General features: G+C 43.7%; 1 protein-coding gene across 1 annotated transcript in view; it reads left to right on the plus strand.

Annotated features, from left to right (window-relative positions):
- The window catches only part of LOC138511068 (uncharacterized), a 3,073,423-nt gene that overhangs the window by 2,795,912 nt on the left and 262,367 nt on the right, over positions 1-15,144 (plus strand). Inside the window, exon 19 of the mRNA XM_069626568.1 lies at positions 277-466. Within this exon, the coding sequence (XP_069482669.1) occupies positions 277-466 (190 nt within the window). The remainder of the gene's footprint in view (positions 1-276; positions 467-15,144) is intronic.

Here is a 15,144-nt window from a genome sequence, read left to right on the forward strand (position 1 = left end):
ACAACCATCTATGAGTACTAGCGTGTGGCACCGTCCTCCACCCACTGCTCTCTTCATGTATTCTGTCCCTGTAGTTGTTCATTACCCTTGCATTACTCACTAATTGTTCACTTGCGTCACAATGAAAACGGCATTACATAGCAGAATATGCCTATGATTTATTATCTCTCTGTAAATGTATGTCACCGTTACTGAGTTATTGTTTATACATATATTTTGCTTATATCTCTGTACACATGTAAATCTGTATGCAATGTTTTGTGTCTCTATATATAGAAAATCGCTACTTCTGGAGCAAACAAACTAAAGAGGCTGACGCAAGAGCTGGCTCAACTTCAGTTTAAATATGATGCACAGCTAGAGGCGAATGCAGTAGCACTCCGTACAGCAGAAGCAACCAAAATGAAAGCAGACCAAATCGAGGTTGCGCTGGAAGACAAGATGAGGGCAAACATGGTCCTGGAAGGTAGAGATTGCTCCTATGTTATGTTCTTAAGTGTCTCTGGTGGAGAGTGTGTGCAGGTTAGTGCATACAGAGACCCAAACTCCCATGGCATGTTTGGCTCAAAGGCCTGCCTGAGCGCTCTTGGAGGGCATTATTATTTGGGTCATTATATAGTAGCATCACAACCCATGTGCATGTATGCACACATGGGTTTACATTGGATAAAAGGAAATGGGGGAGGGGTCCATGAAATATCAAGTAGGGGGTGTAGTCCTGAAAGTGCGTAGTGTGGTCAAGGGGGTGCACAGCCTAACCAATTGTCTGCAAAAATGATGTGTCCTTGTTCAATACATTCCCAAACAACATTCATAGAGTAAGGCACATAAAGAAATTCACCATTTGAAGTTCATGTAACATATATGTAAAGCTTTGTGGCAGGATTTGTGGGTTTGTGGCTTGACATTTGTGATGTCATCTTTCTTGTCCTGGGTGTTAGTGTTAGCAGTGCACAGTGGTGCAGACAGTTATGGTTGCTTAGCTTACCATGATGTGGGAATGTGCAGTGTTTTTTGGTTTCACTGTAAAGTATAACATCCCTTTAACAAAGTTTTTTTACTGAATGTACATATGTATATATATATATATATATATATATATGTTCAAAATGCTGCCATTCTCATGCCAGAAAGTTTGAGCTGCACTCTCCACAGTGTTGGTAAAGCACCAATCAAATCCAAATTGGAAAAAATGTTTACGTCCAAGTCCACACTTCGTTTTCCAAAATAACCTTCCTTTATTTTTTAACAGGGAAAATTGTAATCTTCACCAAACACATGGTAATCCTTTAAAATTCAAACGACCAAAATACATGGGTCCTCCCAAGTGCAACAAATAATTTGCTGAGGCGTTCACGCGTTCCGCGGCCAACTCGCCGCTTGTTCACAACAGTTTGCCTCATTGTCAGCCAAACATTTAAAAGAGGAAACATGAAAGAGAGACTACCCACACAGTTTGGATATAAACACAAAAAAGGGACTTATTGCTAAAGTTGATTCGAACACACAGTTTATATGTCGGCCATATTGGCCCTGTGTTTTTCCCGAATACCCAGCAATTGCCACCTTTTACATATGCCATTTCGTGATCTATATGGTACAAAATTTCAATCCATTTCTAAATACACATGGCATATTGTAGATAAACGTGGGTACCTTCGAGTTTTATTTGTCTTTTGCAATATTTCGTGGGAGTTGAGGCATAGTTTGTCTATTATGTCTAAAAACAGAGGCTGAACAAATGTCTGTAAGACAGTTTTTCTTATTTACGGGTTGGCTAACTATATCATGCGGAAACAAATAACCAAACCCCCATATATTTGGGCGATTGTTTTTTGCTAAATAAAGTGCTTAGTGCATTAGCAGCAGTATTCTGAAATTATTATTATATATATATATAGCAGGCAATGAAAACAAATAGGCTAAACATGTGATGTCGTCAGTGATGTTATCAGTGACATTTCAGAGGACAGCTTTCATGTTCTGGGTGTTAGTGTTAGCAGTGCACAGTGGCGATGGCAAGTAAGGGGGCTCAATCTGCCATAACTGGCGAATTTCAGGGGTTTTTCATTTTTAATTTGAACCACAATGGGGAGGGCGAACATTTTTAGTGAAGTGCACAGCTTTTTCGTAGGGCAACTTAACCATAACGCCCCCTCAACAAAGTTTTTTTTTGTAGTGAATTTTACAGGTTTTTGAGAGGGCAACGTAACCATAACGTCCCGTTAACAAAGTTTTTTTAAGTGAATGCCATAGGTTTTTAGTAGTATAAATGCATCATAACATTAATTTAACAAACATTTTCAACTACATTTATCAGGGTTCCAATAGTAACACATAAGCATACGACTGTAAAGGAACATTTGAAGTAACTACCCATCTTTCGAAGAATTCCACATTATCATATGCTGACGTACAGCATGGGGGTGTGTTTTCGAACAGGCATACACACGTCACAATGACATGTGTAACTGGTTAATAGTACAAAAGTACATTGGGTATTCTTGTAAGAACTTCCAACTGCAAAATTTCTGGCGCACAAATCCAAAATGCAAGTGTGCAAGACAATATAAGCAAGAGTGCATACCGACGTTTCTGGATCATTCACCCCCATTCCTCCCCAAAGAGTGGGGGATGAATGCCATTGGCAATCGAGATTTTACAGCAGTAATTCATGGTACCAAGAAAGAGGATTTTTTGTCTTCAACCGGAACGCCTCCGCCGTTCCCGGCTGAAGAAAACAAATCCTTTTTCAAGATGGCCACCATACAAAGGGAAGACGGGCATTGGATAGAAAGACTTCTTCGCTTTCCATTGCAGGCTGCAGAAAGCAAAAAAGAAATAGCATTACCATTATGTCAGCACCACATTTGTGTTCCTTGATAAATGTGTGGTTATGAGCAAGACATTTACCAGAAAGGCAGTCCCTGGTGGACATGGCGACCTTAATGCAATGTTTTCTCCCTTGCAGTAAAGGCCAGTAGTCATATCCCCGACATTGTGGGCACTACCCATACATAGAGGCTACCCCTCAGAGACGGAAGCTGTACCGTTAAATGTGAAAAGACTATCACATGCACAACACAAAGCTTTTCAGTCGTTGTCAATGACCTTTACATACATGTATTGTACATGTACACATTTCTTTCTGTCAAAATGTGCGTAAAAACAGCAAAGGAGTAGTGTACTTACGTTGACATAAAATGCCAAACAAACTCTGTGATGCGAAGCGCAATGACGTCAGAAATACTGGACGCAACACCATTACCACTCACCTTTCGACACATCATTTTGTAAGTAACACAGGTGGAAAGGTGTGACGATGTGTATTGGGAGGGTGTAACCATATATTATTGTACAAACATTTCGGTGCATAGGGCATCTGGCTGACAGAAATTGGGCTGACGGTGACAGAAATTGCCCTGACGGCACTAATGCATATGAGATGGGCCTGGCCCTCCCGTAGCCAATCAAGTGGTATGGAATATCTTTCTCCATAACGTTACTTGGCAGCTTAAACAAATGCATCCATATGGACGTACGTGCCGTGATGTACCACCTACAAAAGAACACATTACGACCTGCAACGTAGCATGCCACATTGTGAAAACAGACAGTACATTTGTAAAGAAAGCAGTAACATTTAAAAATGTGTCCAGTAGTTTTATTTCATAATAAAGTGAGCGAAATCATCGCCCTATGCAAGTAGTAAAGTACTTTTGTTTCACAATGAACTGTGCGAAAAGATGGCACTATTCACTTTTCTATAGAAGTATTAAGTTTGTCTCTTTGGTCGACAATGAGAATGTTAAAGGTCACATTGTTTTTTTCCACACACAGAAAGTAAGCGTTGCCGCCACAGTAGTCGTTTTCCTCCCACATTGATGTGCAAGATGACATCAACCGCTGTGATCTACAGCACCAGAAAGGATGGAATATTACTTCTTATAGCGACAGCAGCGTAGGGACACAGAGGGCCCACACGATCATCCCAGTGAATTATGACACTCAGACAGCCGGTTATGAACAATTGCATTTGACGGTTAAAGAACCCGTCACTTGGCATCTGTAATCCGTGACAATCACAATAGGGAAGAAAGTATCTGAGGAGGAAATGGGAATTAAAAGATGTATGAATACGCAACCTTTGGATAAAGCACAGTTGTACTACATAACATTTTAAGTAAAAAATTAATTCAATAGGAGGAAATGTACTGGGACCCTAGGGACGGCGACAATATGCAATATCCATATTTGGAAAAATAAATTGAACGGCACAGAAAGCTGGAACGTCGTTATTAATAATACAATTTTTGTTTGGAAGTAGCTGCGCGGTGGAAGGGGAAATAAAACGTGTATCACTGCACAACCTGTGCACAAAAAAAATTGTAACACATACCTTTTTATTAAACATTATTTTAATATGGGGAAATGTAGTGGCACCCTACAAATGGCGAAAATGTGCAATGTCCATAATAGGAAAAAAATTGCAACAGGACATAAAACTTGTGAAACACTAGGGAAAATATTTTTTTTTTTTACAAACTAAAACATAATGTCAATTCGGTATATAGGTAGGTAAAATACACTTACATGATGTGCAGCACCTCCATTGCATTTGCTGTAGTCAGACACTAGTGTATGTGGAAGACTGCCTGTTCGGGAACTAATTCACCCTGTCCCCCTGATAGAACAGGGATGCAAGGGGGCCCCTTCCCGAAGAAGCCGCAAAGAGAGGAAAAAAGCGGGCGCTTAAAAAAACCTCTCTTGAGTGTTTGAGTCTTGTTGCAGAGTGGCTGATTGCCAGACAGGGGCTGATTCCAGGCAAGTTGTTGGTTCCAGAGGAAAAGTGGCTCCAGGTAAGTGATGGAACTCGTGACCGCTACGGATCACGTGTGAGCAGAGCTGGATGCGGAGGAAGAAGAGCACCGCAAGACCGGGATTCCAGTTAGAAAACAAAACCCCGGATCTAAGGTTGTACGGCAACAGACGCCGGAGAAAAGCAGATGGAAGGAAGAGAAAAAGAAAGAAGGAGGATAAAGGTAAGCGGAGGAAAACCCAAGGATAGGTTGGAGTACAGGGAAAGCGAGCAAGAGGGGGAGGGGCCGAGGAGCTGAAAACAAGGGGAAAGAGTAGTAGGAGAAAACTGAGTCAATGGAAGGAAGCAAAGGCAGAAATACAGGATACAGAGACTTCCAGCCACAGACTGAAAAGGCAAGGAAAAATAAGGCAAGGAAGGAACAAACGGCACCGGACTAGGACCGGTAAATCAGCAAAAGAAAGGTACGCTGAGAGCAAGCGCAGAGCGGTATACGGAGTGTTCATGCAAAAAGTTGCAACGCGCCGAACTAACCAAGGAGGTGTGGTTAAATACGGAAACAAGGAAGCAGGTAGGAAAAAAGACTAGAGCGGAGCAACAGGAAGTTGGAAACCAAAGTGGAACAAATCAATGGCGGTGAAGTTGCCATTGGTTTCCTAGACGCCATGGAAACCTTCTAGCAAACGGCATGACAAATACATTCTCATTTTGCAACAACATATCAGCGTCAATTTTTGAGAACCGCTACTGGCGTACACGTGCAGAAGGGCTGTGTGTACGAAATAGAGAAGGTGGCTGCCTCAGATTCCCGCCAGTCTGACCACAGTAATTTTGTTTATGTATTGTAAAATTGACGCAGTAGGTTCATTTTGTACAATGAGTAGCACGTCCCACTGTAGTGTATGACAGTGCTAACAAGAATACTTCAATGTTTGACTTTATACTACTGCGTCTCATTAACGCTGACCTTTCAAAACATATCAGCAACTATTTATGAGAACCGCTACTGGCGTACACGTGCAGAAGGGTTGTGTGTATGAAATTGAGCAGGTGGCTGCCTCAGATTCCCGCCAGTCGGACCACAGTAATGTTGGTTATGTATTGTAAAATGGACGCAGAAGGTTCATTCATACAATGAGTAGCAAGTTCCACTGTACCGTATGACAGTGCTAACAAGAATACTTCAATGTTTGACTTTATACTACCACGTCTCATTAATGCTCACCTTTCGAAACATTGTTCCATAAGTGTTATAAGTGCATTGGTGCATTCTCCGTTTAGGTATGTTAGCGCCGATGTTCGCGTTCAACAGAAAACGAAGTAAACATGGCGGACGTATCGAAAGATTACGATTCACTTCACGCTGTGCCACAACCAATCGGTGAAAGCGCAACATGGTCGCGGGCAGCACGCCACGGAATAGACAATTGCAATCTTCTCCACGGAGCGAACAGGGAAGTGTGACCGTGGAGCAGACATAGATATCATTAATTTTTAGAGACATACTTTTTGATCGTTTTTAAGGGAACTACTGGATGGATTGTCACAAAATTTGCAAAAGCAGGCTTTCACGCCCAAGCCCCTGCCACTGCCTCAAATTTGGTGCAAATCCATCCAGCGGTTTGGCCTGTAGCCGTGCGCAAAGTTTTCCCCCATTCAGTCTATGGGGAAAAAAAGTTTTGGGACCCCCCCTATAACTTTGCCCCCCTTGGACCAAACATCACCAAACTTTGCAAAAAAGCAAACAAATTCAGAGTGGGCCATATACTTTTTTTTGCAAAGTTTGGTGAGGATTCGTCCACGGGGAGCGAAGTTATAAGCCACCCAAAAAGCGCATTCATTGGCCTGCATTTCAGGACCTACTTGCAAAACCACCTTCCATTATATCAAAATGATATCAACACATCATTCAACTATAAGAAATCTAGTCTATAAACTGTACTATGCTAAAAGTCCTGCTTTAGCACTAGCCAATTTAAATAACAAAATATTTTGCAAGTGAAAGTCACTTACAGAATGAAATAGCTTTAAAGCAAATTAGCAACAATTCTATGCATGGCAACCTTCTACTACACACATACAAAAAAGAAATACTGAAATTTAAAAGTACATCTGCTGAAGTACCAAACCATGTGTGTGTATGTTGCCGTAGAACTTTCTATAAAAGTAACACAAAAACTGTAGACCTAACATATAAAATAGAAGACAATGAAGATTCTAAATGGTTTGAATTAGCTCTCTACCTTATAGCAGAAAACAAATATGAAATAACTGACCCCTTAATACTTTGCAGTTACTGCACTACAAAACTTGACAACAACCAAACTCCTTCACGTGCTATCACAAATAATTTGGAATTCATTCCACTACCAAAACCCCTACAACAACTCGATTTATATGAGAGCATCATAATTCAAACAGTGCACCCCTTTCAAGCAATAATACGCCTTCAACCAAAAACAGCAAAATTACCTCCCTCTGAATTAGTAATCCAGTCACATCATATGACACATATATATAGGAGAAGTAAGATTCTTGAAACACAGCAATCATTTTCTGTGCATGAACATAATCAGTTAGGTTATGAACACTTTCTGGTAGCACTGCTGCTTTTTTGCTTATGTTACTTCCCCTGTATATGTTCATATTTGTATGCGTTGTGGTTTCTTTATATTTTGCCTGTAGTAATACAATTATGTAGTAATTGGGGCTTTAGGACCTACTTATTATACATTTCACAATACGCAAAACTCTAATACGGAAACATTTATCATGTCACTATACAACATGGCAAGATTATGAACATTGCACCTCTATCTTGCATGCTACACACAGTGGCAATCTACATGAGTGAATTCCTATACTGGAAAGACCTCTATAATACAATACTATTTATAGCAATGCATTCCTTATTGAACTACGTAGCTAATGATATTTATCCCAATGACCCCTGACACTTTTTTGCCAGCGTTACAATAACAATCCCTTGTACAGACTTTTCATGCAAAGTACATGCACATGTGATGTCATCAGTGATGTCATCAATAACATTTGTGATGTCATCTTTAATGTCATTGGTGGTAGTCGTAGCAGTGCACGGTGGTGGTGCGAGTTATGGTTGCTTATTAACTGGCAAATTTCTGGGGGTTTTCGGTTTTACTTGTAACCATAATATGGATAGGTTCTTATTAGTGCAAAGTAACTATAATGTCCCTTCAAAAAAGTTTTAGCACTGTATTTGATAGGTTTTTCTTAAGGCAACTGAACCATAATGTCCCTTTAACAAACATTTTTCACTGAATTTGATACGTTTTTTGTAGCGCAACTTAACCATAACGTTCCTTTAACAACGTTTTTTCACTGAATTTCATAGGTTTTTACCAGGATACCTTTAATTTGTATAGATGTACCAAATTACATACAGAACCCCCTGTCCCCATGTTGATAGCCCCAGGGTCCGCGGACTATGTGACTATTCGTGGACATCGGGTAGCATCCAAACTGCCCAAAACATCAGGGGTTCTCTTACACTGTTGTACCATGCAGCTAAGACACTGAACATGTAGAAAGAGCAACACATAAGTAAATTAGACAAACGCTGTACTTATGAATGCAAAAGAACAATTGCATAGGGTATGCAACATAATGGAATGCACCAACAAGAAAAATAACGTATGCTTCCAACAATATTACCTCAGTGCTGCTTTACATACAAACTAAGAAGCAACTGCAGTAGAACTGCAAAGTACTGAAAGCAGAACTGCACTTCTACGTGGTGAGTACACTAAATTGTTTCCTATAACTGCACAGTTTGTTCACTATACAATAGTAGAAACAATGATTTTTCTTTTTTTACTCAGAAATGGCAAGCACCCTAGAATGACTTGAAGAGAATTTCCCTCATGATCAAATGAGTGAAGATAGTAACTCCATTGCTACACACACAGTCTAAAAAGTAAGACAGTTAATACACATTGCTTCACATATACCTGACAGATTTTGTTTTCTTTAACAATACATAGAGGAAATGAAGAAAAAGCACCAGAAGCAGGACCTCCACAAGAGCATGAGCGCAAAGAAAATTAAACAAACACTGTAAATAATAAACAAGACAGCCTGGATGCAAAAATTGATCAATTGCTTAACAGTTTTGCCAACTTAAAAGATTTTGTACAAGGACATATTATGGAAAAAATAAAATACCACTGCCCCTCCTGCACATTTACCCCTTCCGCCTATCCCAGCCAACCATCCCCACAATTTCCCTGTAAACAAAGAGCCTCATTACGAGTAGCATGGTAAAAAAACGGGGTCATTACCGGCATGGCAGAACGAGCAGGTCCGTGCTCGTATGACGCTGTTAATAGCGGGTGATTACGAGTGCACGAGCACGCACAAACCCCCATGCCGGTAATGGCCATACCAACATGCCTCAAAAGGCCCTCCAACCCCGATAGCGCCATCACGAGACATGCCGATACCGCCACTTTCTAGGAGGAAACGTAACACAACATAGCAAGCAACAGGAGGCAGGCCATCGCCACCGGCGGGGGTTCCCACTCTCCTGCCAAAATGATGCCCTGGGAAGAGACTGCAAGCAGCTTCATAGATCCAGAGTCCATCGAGGGATTTGGGGAGATGGAGACGGGTGCGGCATCATCCTCAGAAGGAGGTGAGTGACCCTGCAGATCCCTGTAGGGGAAACCATGACGTAGCACAAGTGATGTGGAAGAGAGTCTAGGCAAGGCAATGCATGTCCCAACACCCACATCAACATATCCAAGTCCAGATGGCGGGCCAAACCCTGCCAGACAGAAATGCATGTTGAGTGCCAATCCCATAACCAACACACAGCCAACACACCTGGACCATGCCCATGTAACACATCACACAAACCCCAAATCAATGGCATGGCACCTGCCCTGCAGTGAATGCCAAAGCGCCCCCTCAGAATACCCTGTGTGACACACCTGTAAGACATGAATGTATGATTAAATAAATAATGAACAGCACCATTGTATGCTTCTGGCATGTAACACCATCACTGATGCCCTGCATCTGTTCTACCCCCCAGGCACCGATGAGGAAGATGCCAGGCAAGACAACACCGCAAGGGTATCCACGTCCCACCCAAAGAAAAGGTATACCACCACAACCACCTCCGTGGCAGCCAAGCAGGCCACACCCACAGCCAGTGAGCCTGACCAAGCCCAGACACAGCCAACAACACCTGCTGCCAGTGTGACTGACACACTTGAGACCCAGCAGCCCACACCAGTTGAAGGGGAATCCATACAAGCACCGGCCACCACTGAGGATGACATGGATGGCAATGTGGACCAGGAGGGAGTCACAGAAGTGACATGTCCACCCAGCCCAAGCCCCATGTCCACCCCCCGCCCCATATCAAGCCCTCACCCACCTACAGCAGTGCTGATCCCTGCCTCCATGACTCGGACCTGAGCCCCTTCCCGGAGGACAGCACCCAAAATGCAGGCCCGTAAGTGCACCACCCACCACTCCAGCTCCCACCAACACCCTCGAGTCACGTCTGTCGAGAGTGGAGGCCCGACAGGAGGCCATGTTGGACCTCCTGCGGCAGTAAATTGCCGATGGAGAGGACACCAGGCGGGGAATCGCCACTGCCATTGCGGGGACCACATCGGCCATTGAAGCAAACACAGCCGCTGTGAATGCGTCGGCTGTACTGATGAGGGACTGTCTGGGGGCAGTAACACAAGTACTTACTTCAATCCTGCTCTACATGCAGCGGCCACGCCTTGCAGCAGGCGTGGAACCTGCCACCGACTCATCATCAGCCACAACTACCTCCTCAGTCCCCACCAGCCCTGTGCGCCAGACCCGATGGAGTGCAAGGCATACCGAAATGCCGCCCCGGGACAGCAAATAGTCCCGCATGTAGTGTTGGCAGACAATGGGAGTCAGACACATGGTTGGACATTGTTCATTTCGTGTGTATCCATTTAATGTGTGACAGTGTTCAGTGGCCAACTCCCAACAATCCCTGTGTGCATGTCCACATGGACCCAGTGTGTCACTGACACATGTCTGTCATAGTCCCTGTGGTTCAGAAGTATTCGTGAATCAGTGCTTGGCGTACTGCATGGCCATCCCGTGCATCACGTACTGGCAGGGGGGCTACTTCACCTCCGTCTCCATCCGCATCATCCTCACCCGGGGCATGTATGTCAATGTCAATGTCAGGTGGCAGTGGTACATTTCTCCGGACGCACATGTTGTGCAGCATGACACAGGCCATGGTGATCTTTGCTACCTGCTCAGGCCTATAAAGGAGTGCCCCACCAGACCTGCTTAGGCAGCGGAAACGTGCCTTCAACAGGCCAAAGGTCTGCTCAATCACAACACGGGTACGGGTGTGAAGACGATTGTACTCCTCTTCATAGCTGTTCTGCAGGTACCGCACATGGGTAAGTAGCCACTGCCTCAAGGGATATCCTCCATCACCTGCAAGCGAATACAAATAGGTGTGTGTCACTCTGAGCTGCCACCTTCAGGAAGCACACTCATGGCCGCAGCTATTTGGTGTGGACATGCACATGTCCCTGTACGTATGCAAGAATGTTAACTAGATGCATACTATACTGCTATGAGGTGTGGTAGTCTGGATGGCGTTAAATAGATTATGAAGGGTGAAATAATGCATGCTGAGGCGGATGTACTGTGGTTGTACAACAATGTTTAGCCTCCCATTTATGCTATGTATTATACACTGTGCATGGTCACACTAGCCATATTGGCACAGTTGCAATCCTGTTCAGTCATGCATTGCTTGACATACCCATGGTGGCCTGGTTGTGCCTCTTACTTGTTGTCATCGATATGCATAATTGGTAAAATATTTGCCAGTGATGTGTCATTTTGGGTTTGGGAGATTAAAGTCAGGAGTGTCTAGCTCCACATGCATTCTCCAATCACCGTCAATTGCCACCCAGCTGGAGTATGCAACCCCCCCTTTCCCACCCAGGTGGAGTATGCACCCCCCCTTTCCCACCCAGGTGCAGTATGCATCCCTACACATCAGTAGCCCATTGCACTGCCATGGCCCACTCAGGCAACTCACCAAGCAGCCAGGCACGTGGTCCAGCATGTCGCTCCTTGTGTCAGGGTAGCGTGGAGTTACACAGCACCATGGCATCATGTGTTGATCTGGTAAATTGGGCGCAGCAATGTGGGATGATCTTGCTGGAGTCACATACCATTTGCACATTGATGGAATGGTATTGCTTGCGATTGTGGTACACCGCCTCTATGGCATGGGGGACTACCAATTCCATATGGGTGCAGTCCAGGGCACCAACACAATCGGGCATGCCTGCCAGTGCATGGAAGCCTACTTTGGTGTCGGCTATCTCCTGGGCAGTCCGTGGTAGGGATATGTGGGTGCTTGCCTGCTTCAGGAGGGCATCCAGCACTTGGTTCAGCATTCGTGAAAATAGTGGTTGTGAAATGCCATGCAGCTGCCCCACTGTGTGTTGATAGGTGCCTGTGGCCAGGAAGTGGAGCACAGACACCACCTTTAGTAGCGGGGGGATGGCAGTGCGTATTTCTATGCGGCTGGCAATGTCGTTGTTTATCATGTGCACTATGGTGGTGATGGTTTCCCGGTCCAACCGGTACAGGGTGTGGATCTGCTCAGGGGTTAGGTTGAATGGCCTGGGTCTGAAGTGAGGGATTGGTGGCTGCCTACGAGGCACTGCTGGCTGCGCTGGTGGTAATTGCTGGCCCTGTCTTGCCCTCCTTCTCCTCCTGCGTCTCCTCTGTGCTGCCTGTTGTTGCTGCTGTAGTTATTGTTGGAGTTGCCATGATTGCAACAGCTAGTGGTAGCATTTTGGTGTAGGAAGGGGTGTGGTGTGTGGGTGTACTCATTTTATACTGGCCCAGCCTCCATTGACTCCACCTGTGGTGATTGTGTGCACCTGTGGCAGTTGGCTTGATTGCTGATTGCTGTTTGTGGTGATCCGCGATGCGTGTATGGCCAGCATCATGCAGCCCCTGATTACCGCCTTCAGGATGCCGGTATTTGCATGTCCGCGTGGGTTGTGATGGCCTCTTATTACCGGCATGCCGGTATTTCCTCCCCGAAGGGGCGCGTATACGCGCCCATGCCAGTATGAGGGGGTACAGTATGGGTGGTGCCGGTATTGGCGAGTTGTCGGGTCGGAATGCCCCGGACCCATTAACGATGCCGCTATTACCATTCCGCCTTCATTTTTCTATTACCTCCATTCTCGTAATGAGGCCCAAAGACTTTTCGATGATGCCTCAATCCCTTCCTCCCCTGATGCCCAACCTGTGGAAACCCCCAATTCCCCTGTACATGTCTCAATTTCTGCTAACCCTTCCCTTTCCTAATTGTATATTTTTATTTGTGTAAATAAAGTTATATATATATATATATACATATATATATATATATATGTATATATATATATATATATATGTATATATATATATATTACATGGCCACGGTAGTGGCCATGTAGTTATGGTTAAGTTGGTTTTTCCATAGGAAGAACACTTTTTGGGGGGCTTATAACTTCACTCCCCCTGGATGAATCCTCACCAAAATTTGCAAAATAAAGTATATGGCCCACTCTGAATTTTTTTGTAGGGTTTGGTGAGGATTCGTCCAGGGGGGGCAAAGTTATAGGGGGGTCCCAAAACTTTTTTTTTCCCATAGACTGAATGGGGAAAAAACTTTGCTCGCGCCTATAGCCCAAACCGCTTTAGTGAAAATCCGTCCAGGAGTTTTTTTTAAAATGACCAAAAAGTAGGTAATAAAAAATTTGTGATATCTGTGTTCGGTACGCTTCGCGAACATGTTCGGGAAGGAAGCGGCTGTCCGCAGGACACCAAATGCACGGACATTGGTTTGCGCATGCGCGTTGATGTTCTACGGACACTGTTCGGGTCCTCAAGTAATTAAAAGTGCGTCACACGTCAAACGAACATTTCTGGACACCGCATGTGTTCTAGAACAGTTTGAATTCGGTAGCGAACCTTACGGACAGGTAGAGTGTTCTTCAGGACACCTCCATTTTCGTTTATTTACAAACATTTCAGGACACTACTTGTGTTCTTAGAACAGTTTCAACTTGCTAGCGAACAGTACGGACAGATATAGTGTTCTTCAGGACACCTCCATTTTCGTTTATTTACGAACATTTCAAGACACCAATTGTGTTCTTAGAACAGTTTCAACTTGCTAGCGGACACTACGGACAGGTATAGTGTTCTTCAGGACACGTCAATTTTCGTTCATTTACGAACATTTGAGGACACCGATTGTGTTCTTAGAACAGTTTCAAATTGCTAGCGAACAGTACGGACAGGTATAGTGTTCTTCAGGACACCTCCATTTTCGTTTATTTACGAACATTTCAGGACATCAATTGTGTTCTTAGAACAGTTTCAACTTGCTAGCGAACACTGCGGACAGGTTTGCTGTTCTTCAGGACACTTTAATTTTCGTTTCTTTACGAACATTTTAGGACACCCCGTGTGTTCTTAGAACAGTTCCAACTTGCTAGCAAACAGTACAGACAGGTATAGTGTTCTTCAGGACACCTCCATTTTCGTTTATTTACGAACATTTCAGGACACCAATTGTGTTCTTAGAACAGTTTCAACTTGCTAGCGAACACTACGGACAGGTATAGTGTTCTTCAGGACACTTTAATTTTCGTTTCTTTACGAACATTTCAGGACACCGCGTGTGTTCTTAGAACAGTTTCAACTTGCTAGCAGACAGTACGGACAGGTATAGTGTTCTTCAGGACACCTCCATTTTCGTTTATTTACGAACATTTCAGGACACTAATTGTGTTCTCAGAACAGTTTCAACTTGCTAGCGAACACTACGGACAGGTATAGTGTTCTTCAGGATACTTTAATTTTCGTTTCTTTACGAACATTTCAGGACACCGCGTGTGTTCTTAAAACAGTTTCAACTTTCTAGCGAACAGTACGGACAGGTATAGTGTTCTTCAGGACACCTCCATTTTCGTTTATTTACGAACATTTCAGAACACCCGCGCTGTCCGCGGACACCTACATTGTTTGTTTTTTTTTAAACGGAAACGAATTACAACACAATATAAAAATGTAACTTTATTTAACATATATTAATAATTTATGATAGAGAAGGTGAGGCAGAAACGGAAACAAAAACAGGAGAATTAGGGGTTTCAACATGATTGGTATCAGGTGAAGAAGGGATGAAAGTCTCATCAAAACGTTTTGGGTTATAGAGAGGGTTTGGGGATAATTGACTGGGATATGGT

The sequence above is a fragment of the Ambystoma mexicanum genome, chromosome 6p, assembly GCF_040938575.1.
Source record: "Ambystoma mexicanum isolate Mex_15411 chromosome 6p, UKY_AmexF1_1, whole genome shotgun sequence".
Classification (NCBI taxonomy): Eukaryota; Metazoa; Chordata; class Amphibia; order Caudata; family Ambystomatidae; genus Ambystoma; species Ambystoma mexicanum.